Below are 18,723 nucleotides of genomic sequence, written 5' to 3' on the forward strand. Positions count from 1 at the left end.
GGTTTTTGAAGTCGGTTCAATATTTATATCAGGGCCGTAACCGGTGGTGCACTAAAAAACAAAGTTCGTCGCAACAGGCATTTCCGCGTCTTCGCATTCTTGAAATTTAAATTGCTGCTCTGTTAACTAGATTTCTGGAATCATATTTATTTTCAATTTATGTGTCATCTCCGGAGGATGTGCCAGTGGAGCGGAACGTGCGTTTTGTGGCATATAAAATATCATACTGCGTGCGTTTTGTGGAATATAGTTCAGATATCTGTTATACTAATAAAGCAAAGAGTTTTCCATTCTCTTTTGTTTCTATTCTGAATTCATAGTAGTCAATTGTTTGCTTCGTTTCAGAACATGTTTGCAAAAATGGAGAATATTTAAGTTCGCGTGATAATTGAATACCTGTGCATGATATACAGTACGGAGCAGATAAATTAAGACTTAAATAACATACTGAATTTATAAACTACGGTTTTACACGTACTGGTGAACATTGTAGTTCTTATAAAGGTTTATTTTTGGAGTTTACTCCATATTAATCGATTTTACATATATAGCCCCTGGTATGAAAAAATATGGGCAGTAAAAGTTGATGAATGAATGACAGCTATACGTGTTTCTGTGCACCTTTCACCGTACACTGTTCACGGGCGCGCACGCCATGGACTGCTGCTCCTTGGTTGCGCACCTTTACTTTTCCGGTGTTAGTATTGAGATGTACATAGTGTATACTGCGGAGCAACATACACCTATTTAGACAGTCGATCTGAAAGAGTAAACTACATTCGTGCGTCGGAGCTGACACACGCTTTTTTTTTTCAAAAACACGTTTTAAGTGGTATCGTTTTTAGTTGTATATTTTTAATGAGGAATAATACCAGAGAATTTTCTTAATTCTCTGCGTGTGTGAAGTCTGTCAATCCGCATTGGGCCAGCATGGCCTAGCCCCTCTCATTCTGAGAGGAGACTCGAGCTTAGCAGTGAGCCGAATATGGGCTGATGATAATTCAAAACTAGCCATCGCACCGCGGTCTCACCCGCGTAGTTCCCTTTCCCATAAGAATACAGAAATAAAATATAGCCTATGGCACTTTCAAGTAACGTGATTTTAATGTGGTAAAACACTTTTCAAAATCGGTTCAATATGCCCAATTACCTCCTGCTATACATAACTGACGAAAAATCGTCCGAAATTCCTCAGTGCTTGAAGACAAAAGTCTTCGAACAGTGCGTGTAGCCAGTGATGACCTATGGTTCCGAGACTTGGTCGCTAACTATGTGCCTAAAAGAAGGCTCAGAGTCACACAGCGGGCGATGGAACGAGCTATGTTAGAAGTATCTCCGCGTGATCGAATCAGAAATGAGGAGATCCGCAGAAGAACCAAAGTATTAAGCGCAGTGTTGGCCGACCCCCCACCAGGTGGACTGACGACATCAAGCAAGTCGCAGGGATTAGCTGGATGTAGGTGGCTCAGTATCGTGATGTTTGGAAGTCCCTACAAAAGGCCTATGTCCTGCAGTGGACGTCCATCGGATGATATGATGATGATGGTGATGATACATAACTGGATAATGAAGCGACAGATCCTAAAAATTAGAGCAGCTAATGACGTGTTTAATAAAGACAGACGGATGTTCTAAATATTTGCAATGTATAGAACTTCACCCGTTACAGTTTTATGTAAGTAAAGATTGAGTTTCCAATGGCGTCCCATTGTACAAATTTCGCTCGTTTTAATTATCAAGCCATATATAAAATAAGGTAAAAAGTAAATAAAACCATTCAAAACAATTTGACGTGCACCGTGTTCGAGCTAATTGAGTAAAACCGATTTCGTGTTGTGTACAGACAACCCAATTTTGTTTGGAACTGCATTCACATTTATTTCGTTTATTTTTGGATAAAATTTAGCAACAGCGAGATCTGTTTTACGAAATCGTCTCAGAGTTGTAAAGAAAATGGTAAATTCAAGAAATAAATAATATTAAACTCTGGCAAATGAAAGCAAGACCTGAAAAAGCTCGATATTTACATTACGTACTTGTATCATCATCATCATCATCATCATATCAGCCGATGGACGTCCACTGCAGGACATAGACCTTTTGTAGGGACTTCCAAACATCACGATACTGAGCCACCTGCATCCAACGAATCCCTGCGACTCGTTTGATGTCGTCAGTCCACCTGGTGGGGGGTCGGCCAACACTGCGCTTACTAGTGCGGGGTCGCCATTCCAGCACTTTGGGACCCCAACGTCCATCGGCTCTTCGCACTATGTGCCCCACCCGTTGCCACTTCAGCTTCGCAACTCGTTGAGCTATGTCGGTGACTTTGGTTCTTCTGCGGATCTCCTCATTTCTGATTCGATCACGCAGAGATACTCCTAACTTGTATATTATGTCATTAAATTACATTTTCCTGGTATAGTTAGTGATATACTTTACAAATAGTTTTTTTTTTGATGATAATTCAGTAAAATAAGGATAATTGCTGTTATTGAACTATAAGCCCAATATATATAAATTTTCCACAAAACAGCTATGCTATGTGTATAAAAATATATTCAAGTTACCTCCAACCTTACGCCAACAACCTCTAAAATAATTTAAAAATCTCTATTCGAGTGGTAGTTGGATAAATGCGTTTATTCAGTAAATGATTTTTTATACGAATGTAAATGTTCAAAATTCTTAGACTAATTTTATTTTATTTAATTTAATTTGCATGCCAGAGATGGCCAAATGCATTGTATTCTATTTGGATGTATCCAGCAAATAAAGAATTTGTATTTGTATTTTGTATGACTATAATTACTTGTCATTACTAGAAATAGTGATTCGATAGCAGTATCTGAAAATTAAAATATAACAACACAAACACAAAAACCTTATAAATCGCTCAATTAGGTCTGGTGGCTTAATTGGCCAAAATAATTAAATAATGTCATTAAAACACACAACACGCCTCATTAAGTAAACCAATAAGAGATAATTAAAAAATGTTCACTTGTGAAAAATTAATTTATTTACCCACTGAAAATTCATTTTGTCACAAAATGTGCATTCTCGAACGCTATCAATACGCTGAAATTGCACGATTGTGCTTTTCCAAGACGTTCCATTTAAGTTTATCGCCGAGCTTGCACACGTATGCAAAGATTTGCCAAAGAAAACTCTGGCAAAATTCTTCTTACAACTTATATGCATCGATACCTGATATAAAATTATTTTAATAAAAATATATTTGTTTATTGAGTAAGAATACAATAAGGTTAAGCAAACTTATCCTAATAACGATACAAATCAAACCCACGTGGAGTGGTGATCTGTTACCAATAGGATAAAAACAAGAACGTATAAAGTTGATGTTAATAACTGAAACCTACGACGTAACACTCCGTCTTCTGCTAGAGTATTCTGTAACGATATTTTTATAAACCGCAAGTGCGAGTTTCGAATTTACCTCTATCTCTTTCTGTTTAACACAATACTATAGAAAGAGAAAGATAGCAGTGAATTCGAAACTCGCACTTGCGAGTTATACAAAACATTGTTAGAGAATAGCCGTACTGCTCTGCGAAGCACGAAGGTGTTACAAAAAGATCTTTCAACTGTCGACTGCCATTGAAAATGTTTTTGATAATAAGCTACAGTTTCTTATTTTTACAAAGTGACCTAGGACCTTGGCCTTTAAGGCCTTGAGGTTCTGTTAGCAATAGAATAAAGACGAGAACCACTTGCCAATAAGCAGTTTTATTTAATTCTTGCGTAATCAAATCAAATGATTTAATCAAAGATTTTATATTAGAGATATGTCACGCGTCAAAACTGAGGCAAACAATGGCGGCTAATTGACCGCAATTCATTGAGTCGTAGTAAACAACGAAAGTTATTTAAACAAATAATACCTAATTATAGTGCGTGTCGCCTATTGTGCATTTTTTGTAATTTTTTTTTGTATTTGTTGTATTGTTTGTGCTTTGTGTAAATAAAGTGTACTTCTTTCTTCAATAAACATAAACAATGTTGAGTTGTATGTTTAGGAAATTTAGAAACTGTATCAATAAATTTTGCATGTGTGCGCTCAGTGGAGTAGCTAAATTCGGCCACTTTTTGTGGTGATTTTGTAGGCACTAAACATGTCTATAGTATAAAATGTTGTTAGATTTAACTTGATTAAAAGAACAATCAGAATATTAAATTCTTATCATTTTCTTTCAACATATCAAAGGCACGAAATGAGAATTTAATAAATTATGTTTTCCGCTAAATTACTTGTTTGCGAATACATCGCGATAAAAATTAAAATACCTTGCATAATCTAATAAGATACCGAGTCTTTAATTTGAATTCTTAAGTCGTTTCATGTCTCTTTATCGTGTTTTAATAAAGAATTCTTATGCATGAAGTCTTTACCATAGAAATCAGTTTAATAAAATTAATATTAATCATGAAATTGTTTCTAAATTAGGTTTTTGCTTACAATAAAGTAAAATTGACTCGTGATTACTGTATATCCGTTGATGATTTAGGTATTTATTTCTATATGTGCAATTTTGTTATTAATACACGTTTTTTCTAAGGAATTATTGAAAGAATAAAGAAGAGAAGAAGAAGACAAGCTATAAATTCAATAAATAAACACAATATCTATGTTTAGATATGATAGAGTAAAATACAATTTTATTGGTGTAGTGAAATTTTGCTATTGGTTGCAAAACTGTAGATATAGTACAAACCACTATAATTAGGCATAATTAATTAAATAGGTAGACATTGGTATGAGTTTATAAAAGGTATAAAATATCATAAAGGCCTCCGTGGCGCAGTGGTATGCGCGGTGGATTGACAAAATTTGAAATGATCCCCGGCTGGGCCGATTGAGATTTTCATAATTGGTCCAGGTTAGGCTGGTGGGAGGCTTCGGCCGTGCTAGTTACCGACAAAGACGTACCGCCAAGCGATTTAGCGTTCCGGTACGATGTCGTGTAGAAACCGAAAAGGGGTGTAGATTTTCATCCTCCTCCTAACAAGTTAGCCCGCTTCCATCTTAGACTGCATCATTACCTACTTACCATCAGGTGAGATTGTAGTCAAGGGCTAACTTGTAAAGAATAAAAAAAAAACTAAGAAACTTGTAGTACGGGACACAACACAGTCCAACGTATTCATTAAATTGGTATAAAATTGTATTTACTTTATTAAAACAAAACATTTTACATGTTACATTTCCACTGAGCATTCATTTTCAAACATCAATCGATATCCAACAAGTTTTTGACCAAATTAACATATATTTTTTTTAATTTTGTGTAAATATGAGTGAAGAATATTACTTGTAATTACATATTTTGGTTTATTTTGACATCTCTATATTTTATCTTTCTATTTATTTTTTCTTATCTATTATTAAATATATTTCGTAGAGCTAGATTTTGTAATACGATATTCATGCCTACATTCAGAAGGCTCTCACAACACAAAGAGTACAATAAATAAGTTTTTGTTTTCCGTATTTGGGCCCTTGCAAACTTTACTTTAAAAAAAACTATTGTGTTTAAGCACCACAAATACAACTTAAGAATTATATTTTAACTTACTTTACCTAAAACTGTTTTCAGGCAGGAGCCAAGAAAGCAAAAGTTTTACCGCGTGTTAACCTTAGTGATGAGTTATTCAAGCCTTGGCGATCGACGTCTCATGGGTTTCGATAAAACCTCAAAATTATCATTTATTAACAGTAAAATAATATTTTACTTCGGTCCATGGGTCATTGTCTCTCAACTTATCTACCTTTATGTCAATTACAGTGACCTCAATTTCGATATATTGGGGATAATTTTCTCGATATTTCCAGCTTCATTATTGTCTAATGTAAGTTACCTATTAACCCTGGAGTGGGCACGCTATGATCATTTTGCCGCCCTCACCAACAATACGTAAATGATTCCTTCTATATTCCTTTTTGACGGCCGCCGTGGCGCAGTTGCATGCGCAGTGGACTTACAAGACGGAAGTCCTGGGTTCGATCTCCAGCTGGACCGATTGAGGTTTTCTTAATTGGTCCAGGTCTGGCTGCTAGGAGGCTTTGGCCGTGGCTAGTTACCACCCTACCGACAAAGACGTACCGCCAAGCGATTTAGCGTTCCGGTACGACGAATGGTGTGGATTTCATCCTCCTACTAACAAGTTAGCCCGATTCCATCTTAGATTGCATCAGCACCTACCATCAGGTGATATTGTAGTCGAGGGCTAACTTGTAAATAATAAAAAAAAAAATAATAATTTCTGTAGCAACTCATGCTGTAAAGATAAATACCATCAGTATGTGGGGGGCCGCTTGAGTAGGAGGTTGTTATCGCTTACCGGCAAATTGCTCACCGCGCACTCACTCACGTAGGTAAAAGGTGTTGTTTCTTTTATTGCAAAAACTTGCAGTTGAAGGCTGAATTTTAGATACAGGAGACAATTTTTAGTATCATCATCTGTCAAGTCGAGCAAAAAGGAGGCACGGCCGTACCATACTTTTCTCGAAGCAATTCAAGCCTTTTTCGACTTCTACGTATATCTTCGTTGTGGATGAAACTAAAAGCCTGAATATTGAGTGTCCAACGACCAAAACGTGAGTGAGTGCGCGGTAAGCAATTTGCCGGTAATTTGAAATACCAAAGATTTTTAACGTTGATATGGTCACTGATATTATAAGGTTAGCTAATTACGTAATAACTTAAGACAGACCACTTAAGTGGAACATGGATCTCACAACTTTTTACTTTAGAAGAACTGAGTTCCGAGAATTGGTACTTTTTTTACAAGTTTTTTTTTAAGCAACAACTTTTTCAGGCGAATATCATTTCATGTAGATTGAAAAGCTATAAGCGACTTATCAAATCACTATTTACAGAAATTCATTTGTACACTGTATACAAAGATAATAAAACCGAGTTTGTAAAACGTGTAAGTATTATGGAAATAATATAATTAGGTATTATAATGCGGAAAGATTAATTGTTTGTTACAAATAGGCTCCTAATGAATCTACTAAAAATTCCATTTTGCCAATGGAAAACTGAAGCCGTGATAGCCCAGTGGACATGATCTCTACCTCCGATTTCGGAGGATGTGGGTTCGAATCCGGTCCATGGCATGCACCTCCAACTTTTCAGTTGTGTGCATTTTAAGAAATTAAATATCACGTGTCTCAAACGGTGAAGGAAAACATCGTGAGGAAACCTGCATAGCTGAGAATTTTCTTAATTCTCTGCGTGTGTGAAGTTTGCCAATCCGCATTGGGCCAGCGTGGTGGACTACTGGCTTAACCCCTCATATGGGTTGATAACGACGAATTGAAGACTACATTATCACAGAGTAACATGAACTGTATATTATCTCCGTATTTCCACGGAAATTTAAACTACACGGGTGAAACCTCGGAAAGTCTGCCAGACTACCTACTCTAAAGAAACAAATCGTGATTGAGTGACTTTGTCTCGATCCTTCTAAACAACAAGAATCTAGGACCTATAAACAATTGAACAACAATCAATAAAACCAGTTTGCTTATTTCAAAAGTACTTGTATCTTTGTACCTAAGCTGTCATTCGCACGAGAGCTTTTTTAACGGACGTTGAAAAAGCTTTCAAATATACTATGAAGTTAAATGAAGGTCTATTTCCAACGCCCAAAATTGAAAATGTAACACTGCTCGAAAAAAAACGTGTTTTAAAAACGCTTTCGTATGCACATACGAGTATAAGTACTTGGGAATGCATTTGTTGTTTTTGCAGGAAAACATTTTGAACAATGCATAATATCATTTAAATTTTCAGATACTTCTAAAATCTGAACGCTACACTCGCTGGACAACCTACTATTTAGCATTTTTCTTCATCATCAGCTGGATAGGATGGATATCCATAACAGCAGTGAACAATTACAACAACAAAGAGCTTGTGGCCAACCGCACTGCGAGACTTCAGACTTGCGTTTTCTTATGGTTACCCCTAGACTATAGTTACGATTTTCGTAATTGGTGCGTCATTCATGCCATCAATATTCATATAGTCTGGTGTGCCGTTACCTTAATGGCTACGTTTCAATCTCTTAGTAACATTTTTATTTTCAATATCATCGGACATATTCAGATTTTAAAAAATATGATGAGAACAGATTTCAATGAGGATTTGAGTGACGAGGAAGTCCATAAACGGCTTGTAAAAATTATTAAGTATTACTCTTTCATAACGCGGTAAGTTAGTGCACAGCATTTTATTTTTAGTTTTTACTAGTAGACCACCCCACAGTTTCATCTGTGTAGTTCTCGTTCTAATGAGAATACAGGAATAATATATAATCTACGTTATTCTGAGGTTTTAGCGTGAAAGGCGTCATTATCATTAACACGACGTGATAGATCGTTAAAAACATTTTATAATTATTTTTAACTAGCTGACGCCACGTGGTATCACCCGCGTGTTTCCCGTTCCCGTGAGATTACGAAGATAAAATATAGCCTATAGTCTTCCTCGATAAATGGGCTATCTAACACTGAAAAAAAAATCTAATCTGGCCAGTAGTTCCTGAGATTAGCGGGTCCAAACAAACAAGCAAACTTTTCAGCTTTATAATATTAGTGTAGATTAAATAATTATCACCCTAAGCCTGCCAACCACATTTGGGGCACCGTGGTGGATCTACCCCTCATATCTCCTTTCCTAAAAAGAAGGTAATGATAATCATCACTAAATAGTAAACAAATACGCTTTCTCTGTTCCTATGTATGCTTAAATCTTTAAAACTACGCAACAGATTTTGATTCGGTTTTTCTTAATAGATAAAGTGATTGAAGAGGATGGTTTATTTGTATAATAATATCCATGGTAGCCGCGGGATTTGTGGAAAGCTAACATCGCTAACATTCGCAACCGGAAGTCGCGGGCTGGTTGCTTATAATTGCATGGTGTGAAATACTTTTATCAAATATTGATAGCCTGGATATAATAGATTCTCTAAAGTATGAAATAGGGAAATTAAAATCGATATATTTATATTTCAGCGTATTTAAAGAAGTTCAAAACGCGTTTGGGTTTAATGTGATGGCAAATTACGCACAAAATCTTTTCGGAAACAGTATTGTCTTATATCAACTTATGTACGGGGTAATAAGTTATTATTGTACTATAATGATATAAGGGCTTTTTTGTGTCAAAGCTCATGGTATAGTTTTTCAAATTGACAATATTACAGGGCAGAGAAAATAAGATGTTATATACCACAATGATTATGGCTTACACCGGTGGACCAATTTTGATGTCATTTGTGCTCGAGGAAGTCAAAAAAGAGGTAAAATGAAAATTTAAATAGGGCGATATTGCATTGCAGTTCTTGTATTGAAATTTCCGAAACTAGTTTATGCAAACTTAGTTGCGGTTTCTAGAGGTTTCTAGAGGAAACTAAATAGATGAAGGATATCCTGAAATAGCTCTAAATCAACTTATTTTTTTCTGATTTTAATAATTATTTTTCTTTGCTAACAATAACTTTGAACAATATGTAAACCTCAGAATACAGAAAAATTTCTGTATTATGAGATGTAAACACAGATAAATGGAAAAACAGCCCCTGTATATATGGGAATGACAGATCTTGATCACTTGAGTCGATACCAAATGTCATTCCTATACATTTTTCCAGTTTTCGAATCGTTTGCGATCATAGAAAGAGAGTCGACGTACCACTTGAATACAGGGGCAGTTTTCTTTTATTATATTCATCATTTCAGGCTGAAGATCTACCAGAAGTTGTATACAGTATGCCATGGGAAAAGATGTCGGTGCAAAATCAGAAAACGGTACTACTAATTTTACAACGCGTGCAGAGTGTCTTCGAATTTGTGGCACTTGGTATATTGACTGCCGGAGTTAAGCCTATGGTCTCGGTTGGTATCATACTATACTATTCTATAGGTTCTAAACATTATTTTGAGAATATACTTTGAGATATATTATATTTTGAAAAAAATATTTGAGATATTTTCAACTTTTATGCACCTCCAACTTTTCAGTTGCGTGCATTTTAAGAAAAACGGTGAAAGAAAAATATCATAAGGAAACCTACTTATCAGAAAATTTTCTCAATTCTCTGCGTGTGTAAAGTCTGCTAATTCGCATTGGGCCTCCGTGGTGGACTATTGGCCTAACCCCTGTCATTGTGAGGAGACTCGAGCTCAGCTGTGAGCCGAGTATGGGTTGATAATGATGAATGATTCATGATATTTTCATCAGAAACATCCAACTTTTAAATAAATGCTAAAATGCTTTTAAATAATGATTTAAAAATATTTTTTTATAACATCCAATATCTTGATGTAAATAAAAATTTTTTTTAGTTCAATTTTCATAAAATTATCTGCCTATTTATAATGACGTATTTTAATGGGCAGATATATTTTAATTTACCTACTTGCATCTCCATGCTCTGTAACTTTCTCTGGGTCCTTTACTGCCCTCCTGAAAATCTCAATAGCAACCAAACCACATGTGGTCCTGTATTATATGCCTTGTTCAAGTAATTAGTCTGTGTAGTAACGTTATTATGTGTAAAACAATAATCAATTAATAAACGTATTCATGTTTCAGATATTGAAAACCACATTTTCATATTACGTAATGCTGGAAAACACAATGTCTGTGAAATCATAAAATTTATCACACTTTTACTTATATTAAAACACAATATTTTAATACTTGTTTTCACGATCAATCATGCACCGATATTAAAAAATGTAAAATATTTCTTAGAATACAATCAATCGAACTACGCTCGGAATGTCTCGGTGTAAACGAATCAATGTGCCTAGTGGAACAGTTGTGCAGTAGTAGCCACTAGATGGCGCTGTTTCAATTCCTTAGAAATTCGCGTTTACGTTAACGCGATAGTAACAGTATCAAGCTGCCACTAGGCCCTCTGAAAAGATCCGCAGAAGAACCACTGTCACCGACATAGCTCAACGAACCGCGAAGCTAAAGTGGCAATCGACAGAGCATATTATGAAGAACCGATAGAATTTGGTGCACCTAAACGTGGAATAGCAACGTGGAATATCAACCTTGCACCGGAAAGCACAGTGTCGACCCACCACTAGGTGAACCGATGACATCAAGTGGGTAAAAGGATGCATGCGGCTCAAGTCCTTGGATGTTTGAAAGGCCTTAAGACCCCATAGACCATTGGTTGATAATAATTATGTATGAGTATACAGGGTCACTGGAAACGTATAGCGATTCCTTTAAGGGGTGATAGTAGAGATCATTAGCTATCAAATTGAACTAGGTTATATGGGGCAAAAATGTACCAATTTCTAAAAAAGAGGCTTTTCTCTTTTTTTTTAAGAAATGTGGGTTACTCTACTTTAAAGTGGATTATAGAGTTCGCTATACGTTTCCAGTGACCCTGTTTATGTGCTGCATGTATGTATGTATACCTGCTCTGCTCTGTAAATGAGTTGATGAGTAATAGAGACGAATGGAGAAGATTGTAATTTTTTTGTTGTATTACCTAATTTGAAAAACATTAGGAAAAGAAATAAAATAATTTGTTTTTGAATTTTTTTTTAAATACAAATTATTTTCTAGTATGAAAATAATATTACAAACATTTGCAGAAATCTGTCAACAGATGGCGCTGTATGATTTTATATCACGCTTCATAAGTTCTTAACGAATAAGTTATATATCGGAGTCCATTACCATACAAAGGCATATATAATCTTAAGAATAATTACCGTTATACCAATTATTGACACAGGTACCCTTTCGGTATCTGCAAGTTGCTACCTACTATATTCAAATAAATAAACCTAAACGCACGTAGTTACTAACTTACTAGTCTCCGCTCCCGTAGGAATATGGGAATAAATCTATACTTTTCATAAAACTGTAACAGGTTGATATATGTTATTTGTACATTTTTTTATTCTTCACAAGTTAGTTTTTGACTACAATCTCACCTGATGGTAAGTGATAATGTAATCTAACATGGATGCGGGTTAACTTTTTAGAAAATCCGCACCCCTTTCGGTTTATACACGACGTCATACCGGAACGCTAAATAGCTTGACGGTACGTCTTTGTCAGTAGGGTGGTAACTAGCCACGGCCGAAGCCTCCCACCAGCCAGACCTCGACCAATTAAGAAAACCTCAATCGGCCAATCCTCCGTCTTGTATATCCACCGCGTATACCACTGCGCTACGAAGGCCGTCTAAAATACAACAACATCCTACTAATAATATGACCTAAGTACAAACGAAAATGTTTGTATGGATATTTGTTTCTGTAATGTACGTCAATGAAACACAGCGGTCGGATGCTAACTGATTTATTTACTCACCCTCACTTAGTAATAACCAAAGAATATAGTATGCCAGACATTACAACACTACACATCTCTTTCCTATGAAAAGTCTTACATTATTATTATTATTTTTTTTTACAATACAAGATAACTTTTAATTACTTTTACTTTTACTATTAGTATCTTCCTTTCCCTTACCAAAAAAAAAATCTAAATATCTATATTAGCCCTTAAATTATTTATAAACATTTGACTTGTCTAATAGTACAATAGATTTTTTTTTTTTACATTATTTTCAGAACTTTATATCCATTACCATTTTTTTTTTTTTTTTTTTTTAAATTTCAAACCTGTCCCAATTGAAAGGTCCCTTAATGCCTACAATTTATTTATGATTTTTTTTTTACGAAGTCGGCAGGTCCGCTTCGGCCTTCCTACCGTATCCTCGGATGCTTCTGGAATCAAATCTACTCCTTTAGGCGATCTTGGCGATGACGTAGGTGCCGATGCTGGTTGAGGTTGTGACTGCATCGGGAGCGATTGCTCGACGCCTTCGGGTGATTCCTCTATTTCCATTTCTCTCTCGGGAGAACCATTATCTTCTGGTTTTTCATTATTTTTTCGGGGTTTTGTGTTAACGTATTGATCCGATATGCTTATTTCTGCAGGTGGTTCTGATCTACCTCCCATATCCCACGAGAAACGACTACTTCTTTGTGGTAAAATTTGATCTGTGTGTCGGCGACAAATATTTCCTTTATTTAGTAAAATTTTAAATGATACTGGTCCCGTTTTTTCTATTATATCTCCTTCAATCCATTTATTGTCTTTCGCAGAATAGTTACGTGTTAATATTTTATCCCCAATCTCGAACTTTCGAACGATTCCCCCAGAGTTCTCTATTTGTTTATTTTGGGCTTCTGCTACAATATTAGACGTATCCGGTCGCATAGCATCTAGTCTATTCCGAAGCCGTCTCCCTATTAATGCAACTGCCGGTTCTATTCCCGTCGTTATGTGTGGGCAATTCCTATACTGCATCAAAAATCTACATAAACTAGCATGTATGTCTGCACCTTCTAGAATTGCTTTTTTAATCGTCTTCTTCACCGTTTTAATTGCATTCTCCCCAGCTCCATTTCCTTGAGGTCTATATGGTGAAGACGTGACATGTCGGATCATGTTTTTATTGCAAAATTCTCTGAATTCTGCGCTTTGGAAAGGGGGTCCGTTGTCTGTTACCAATTGCTCAATTAATCCAAATTTAGAAAATAAACTTCGGAAAAACTTGATAGTATGGTATGCGGAAATGCTACGTATTTGTTCCGCCTCTATCCATTTACTGTGCGCGTCGACTGCAACAATATAGTATTTGCCCTGTATTTGAGCGAAATCTGCATGGAGTCGCTTCCAAGGTCCTGAAGGAAACTCCCAAGGATGCAGAGTGGTTTTCGGAGGGGCGTCCCTTACATTGAGACATGCTTCACACTTCTGCCCGATACACTCTATATCCTTATCTATAGACGGCCAATACACATAATTTCTAGCAATGGATTTCATTTTTACTATTCCTAAATGTCCTGAGTGTATTTCAAATAACACTCTTTCCTGTAATTTTTGTGGGATTACTAATCGATATTTGTACAAAATACAACCATGATCAATGTAAAGTTCTGCGCGCCTCACGTAGAACGCTCGTTCATCTTCTTTACATTTTTCTGGCCATCCAAACATTATATATCCATATATTCGGCTCAATAAATTATCCTTCTTTATTTCAATTGCGATGTCTTTATAACTCACCGGTAACGTTTCATCTATGTAGAATAAGTAATGTTTCTCTTCTATGTGTTGCTCGCGGTCGTTACTAACAAGCGGTAAGCGCGACAACGCATCTGCATTTCCGTTGGATTTTGATTTTACGTAATTAATCTCAAAATCATACGCTGCTAATTTAGCCGCCCATCTTTGCAGCCGACTCGCTGCCGTTTGTGGAATTCCCCCTTTTGGCCCAAAAATATACACTAGTGGTTGGTGGTCTGTTTTCAAAATAAATCTTCTTCCGAATAGATATTGATGATGTTTTTGTATGCCATACATTATCGCCAGTGCCTCCTTATCTAATTGGCTATAATTCTTTTCCGCGTCTCCAAGAGTTCTTGAAGCACAGCTGATAGGGCGTTCAGTGCCATCGGGAAAAGCATGTGCCAGAACTGCCCCAATGCCGTAAGCACTACTGTCCACTGACAAAACTAACGGTAATGCTTGGTCATAATAACATAATACTCTGTCACTAGCTAAAATATTTTTTATATTTTTAAATGCATTTTCGCAACTTAAATCCCACTTCCATTCTTGATTTTTTTTTAATAAGGCATACAACGGGTGTAACAAAGAGCTTAAATTAGGAACAAACTTTCCATAATAATTTATTAGGCCTAAAAACGCTTTCAATTGAGTCACGTTTGTCGGGGTTGGAGCTTTCACAATAGCCTCCACTTTTGACATGTCCGGATGTAAACCATCTTTATCAATAATAAAGCCTAGGTACGATACACTTTTTTGTAAAAAACTACATTTGTTTATTTTTACAGTTAACCCCATTGCCGCCAATCTTTCGATTACAGCCCGCAGATTATGTTTATGTGTTTCTCGGTCTTTTCCAGTTACACATATATCATCTAGGAATACTACCGTATTAGATAGACCTCTAAGAGTTTCTTCCATTATTTTCTGAAACTTCTCCGGTACACAACTCAAACCGTAGGGGGTCCGTTTAAATGCGTAGGTACCTATGTGCGAAGAAATTGCCGTACACGCTTGCGAATCCGGGTGGAGAGGTACTTGCATATACGCGGTCGTGAGGTCAATTTTTGAATATTCTTGCCCCCCGCTCAAAGCCGCAAATAAATCCTCTATACGCGGTAGAGGATAATGATCCCGTTTTAATTTAGGATTAATAGTTGATTTATAATCCCCACACAATCTAATATCTCCAGTCGATTTAATCACCGGGACGATCGGTGTACCATAATCTGAATGTTCGACCGGATAAATCGATCCTTCTTTTTCTAGGCGATGAATTTCTCTCTCCACTGCGGATCGCAACGCCAATGGTACCGGCCGCGCGCGTAAGAAAATAGGGTCATTATCTGTGAGCTGTAAGCGAATTTGTTTCTTACATTCACCCAATTTATCCGTAAATACAGAAGGATATTCTCTTTTTAACTCCTCAACGAACCGGTCGCGGTATTCATGGTCACTAATCTCTTTTGAGATATTATTAATAAAAAGTTCATTAATATTAAATTTCTGAATCCAACTTCTACCTAATAGCGGACGACTTCCGTTCTTTATAATGTATAATTTTAAGTTACTTTGGTAATTATCATCAATACATGCGTCTACTAAAATATAACCGACCGGTTCGATTCGTGAGCCCGAGTATGAACATAGTTTAATTCCGTCTTTATGAATTAAATAGTTTAAAAACATTTTATTGTAACATTTTTCACTTATAGCCGAAATTTTGCTACCGGTATCTAATTCACATTTCAATGTTACATTGCCTATTTTTACGTCTACAAAATACGGTCTGTCACCGCTCGAAACCGCCCTTATGTTATAAATTTCACTTTCAGAATCATCACTTAAAAAATTATGGCGCTTAGCACTTGATTTATTCCCAGATTTACACATGACCTTTAGGTGGCCTTTTATATTACATAGGTCACAGTTATATTGCTTAAATCGACACTTATCTGCTTGATGTCCCTTGCCACACCTCCAGCAGTGCGCCGAGGAGAAGGTAGGCCGTCCGCGGCCCGCGCCCCGTAGTGCGTGGACACTTTCCCGGCCCGCTTCGCCGCTCGCGCCGCCCGCGCCGCTCGTGCCGGGCGCGCCGCTCGTGCCGGGCGCGCCGGGCGCACCGGCTCCACCGCCGACGCCGCTCGCGCCTGCGTTACCGCCGAAGACTCCAGAATAAGCACCGCCCATACTGTTGCGGCCGCTGACTCTGTCTACATGCTTCTCCGCGGCTTCTAAACCGAGAGCTAGCTCCACCGCCTTCTTATATGTTAAATTCTTCTCCATTAATAATCTGGCTTTAATCTCCGAATTTCGCAACCCAGTTAAAAACTGCTCACATAGGTTTTCTTCAAGATTTTGCCCAAAATTACATTCGGTCGCCAAATGTTTCAAATTTTGTAAAAATTCGAGTATGGACTCTCCAACATTTTGTTTTTGTTGTCGAAATATTTCTCGCTCCACGTAAATTGAACGTTGAGGTTCCAGATGATTCTTTACTATTTTCACCAATTCGTCGAACGTCTTTTCCTCCGGTTTAGTCGGCGCGCACAAATCACACATTAAATTGTATGTACGATCACCCACTAACGTAATCAACGTGGCTACTTTGTGTGTACTTTGAATGTCATTAAGAAATATAAACTGTTCCACTCGACGAACATACAATGACCACTTCCCGGAATAAAGATCAAACGGTTCAATTTTACCGTAAGGCATTTTAATTAAGAACTTTAAGCACGCGTGATCTAAATAATTAAAAATCCCGACTCGACGACAGTGTAATGTACGTCAATGAAACACAGCGGTCGGATGCTAACTGATTTATTTACTCACCCTCACTTAGTAATAACCAAAGAATATAGTATGCCAGACATTACAACACTACAGTTTCTTTTTAACGCCGCAACTACGTTACCGATTCGGATGAATATTAAAAAGAAAATATACCCTAGACTAGCGGACGCCCGCGACTTCGTTCGCGTGGAATTTAGTTTTTCACAAATCCGTAAAAGAGTAACAAACATTCATATCATCAAAATCATCAGTTTTCGCAAATCTTGGGATTTTTTCGAGATAAAAAGTAGCCTATGTTTTAATCCAGAGTTAAATCTATTTCAGCCAAACATCCATACAAACTTTCGCGTTTATAATATTAGTAGGATTAACACATAGGCTATTCTTTGTCCCGTAAAATCTATGGTTTCCCTAAATTTGGGAAATCTGATGGTACGACTGTTTGTTACTTTTATCGCCGCCACTATTGTACCGCATTGCCGACCCCACATAAGTGGTATAAGGGAAAGAAATGATGATGTATAGTATTTGTGCAGTTACCCTCCCTCAAAAAGAACGTCCGTCTAAAAATAACCTACAGCTTAACACAATTTTGCCCTCCATATCCCAAGAATACCTAATCTAATTCGCATATATGAAACACGTATATCCGTAGCAGTCTCATGTACTTGATAACCTTAATCTAAAAATATCTGAATAAGATTTTCTCGAGCATGTTCATAAATCTTCGAAAGTATCTAAAGGATCGTCTGCTATCTAAAGGACTCACTTAGTACATCATCATCATCATCATATCAGCCGATAGAGGTCCACTGCAGGACATAGGCCTCTTGTACGGACTTCCAAACATCACGTTACTGAGCCACCTGCATCCAGCGAATCCCTGTGACTCGCTTGGGGGGTCCGTCCACCTGGGGGGTCGACCAACACTGCGCTTAATGGTGCGGGGTCGCCATTCCAGCACTTTGGGACCCCAACGTCTATCGGCTCTACGAACTTTGTGCCTCGCCCATTGCCACTTCAGCTTTGCAACCCGTCATCAGTAATAGATATTATGTATGAATAATATTCTAGATTTTTAATATAATTTAATTATAGGTTTTACGTTTTTCTGAAAAATTGTTGTAAGAAAATAAACAATGTACAAAATTATTTACTTGTTTTATTCATGCTATCAATGGGGTGAACAATTCTCAGCTAGACACCGCTATACAATTCATAATATGAAATAAAGGTTGATTGTACATTTTGCGATTTTTAGTTGATTAAGTCAGTGATTAAAATAAAAAAATAATACATATTCTTTTCTACTTAAAAAGTAACTATTATTTTAAGTAGAAATAACACGCGGGAATATAGCTCAGTGGTAGAGCAATCGACTGCAGATCGATAGGTCCCCGGTTCAAATCCGGGTGTTCCCTTCATTGTTATCTTTTCAAATTACATGTTTTACCACAAAGCACAGAAAACGCTAAACGTTTTTTTTTTCATTAAATTATAGTTGTGTTTTTTTTAATTTACCCATTAGTTTTATTATTAGCGCCTAATCTCTCCTGATGTTAAGTGTCGGTGTAGAATAAAATAAAATCAACCCTATACCAGTAGCCGATGGATGCTGGCGGCTCGAGACCGTTGTGCTTGGAGGTCCATCGGCTGATAATCATGATAATGATGATGATGATGATGATGATGATGATGATGATGATGATGATGATGATGATGAAGATGATGATGATGATGATGATGATGATGATGATGATGATGATGATGA

General features: G+C 36.8%; 1 protein-coding gene and 1 non-coding gene across 2 annotated transcripts in view; both read left to right on the forward strand.

Moving 5' to 3' along the window:
• The window catches only part of LOC112052718 (uncharacterized), a 35,470-nt gene extending 24,773 nt beyond the window's left edge, over window positions 1-10,697 (forward strand). Inside the window, exons 2-8 of the mRNA XM_052883587.1 lie at window positions 5,619-5,936; window positions 6,861-6,954; window positions 7,827-8,245; window positions 9,053-9,155; window positions 9,244-9,339; window positions 9,779-9,934; window positions 10,635-10,697. Coding sequence (XP_052739547.1) covers window positions 5,619-5,936; window positions 6,861-6,954; window positions 7,827-8,245; window positions 9,053-9,155; window positions 9,244-9,339; window positions 9,779-9,934; window positions 10,635-10,697 — 1,249 coding nt within the window. The remainder of the gene's footprint in view (window positions 1-5,618; window positions 5,937-6,860; window positions 6,955-7,826; window positions 8,246-9,052; window positions 9,156-9,243; window positions 9,340-9,778; window positions 9,935-10,634) is intronic.
• Window positions 10,698-18,301: 7,604 nt separating this feature from the next.
• Window positions 18,302-18,373, forward strand: Trnac-gca (transfer RNA cysteine (anticodon GCA)). Its single transcript has one exon. It is a non-coding gene; the product is annotated as a tRNA-Cys (tRNA).
• The last annotated feature ends 350 nt before the right edge of the window (window positions 18,374-18,723 follow it).

The sequence above is a fragment of the Bicyclus anynana genome, chromosome 9, assembly GCF_947172395.1.
Source record: "Bicyclus anynana chromosome 9, ilBicAnyn1.1, whole genome shotgun sequence".
NCBI lineage: Eukaryota > Metazoa > Arthropoda > Insecta > Lepidoptera > Nymphalidae > Bicyclus > Bicyclus anynana.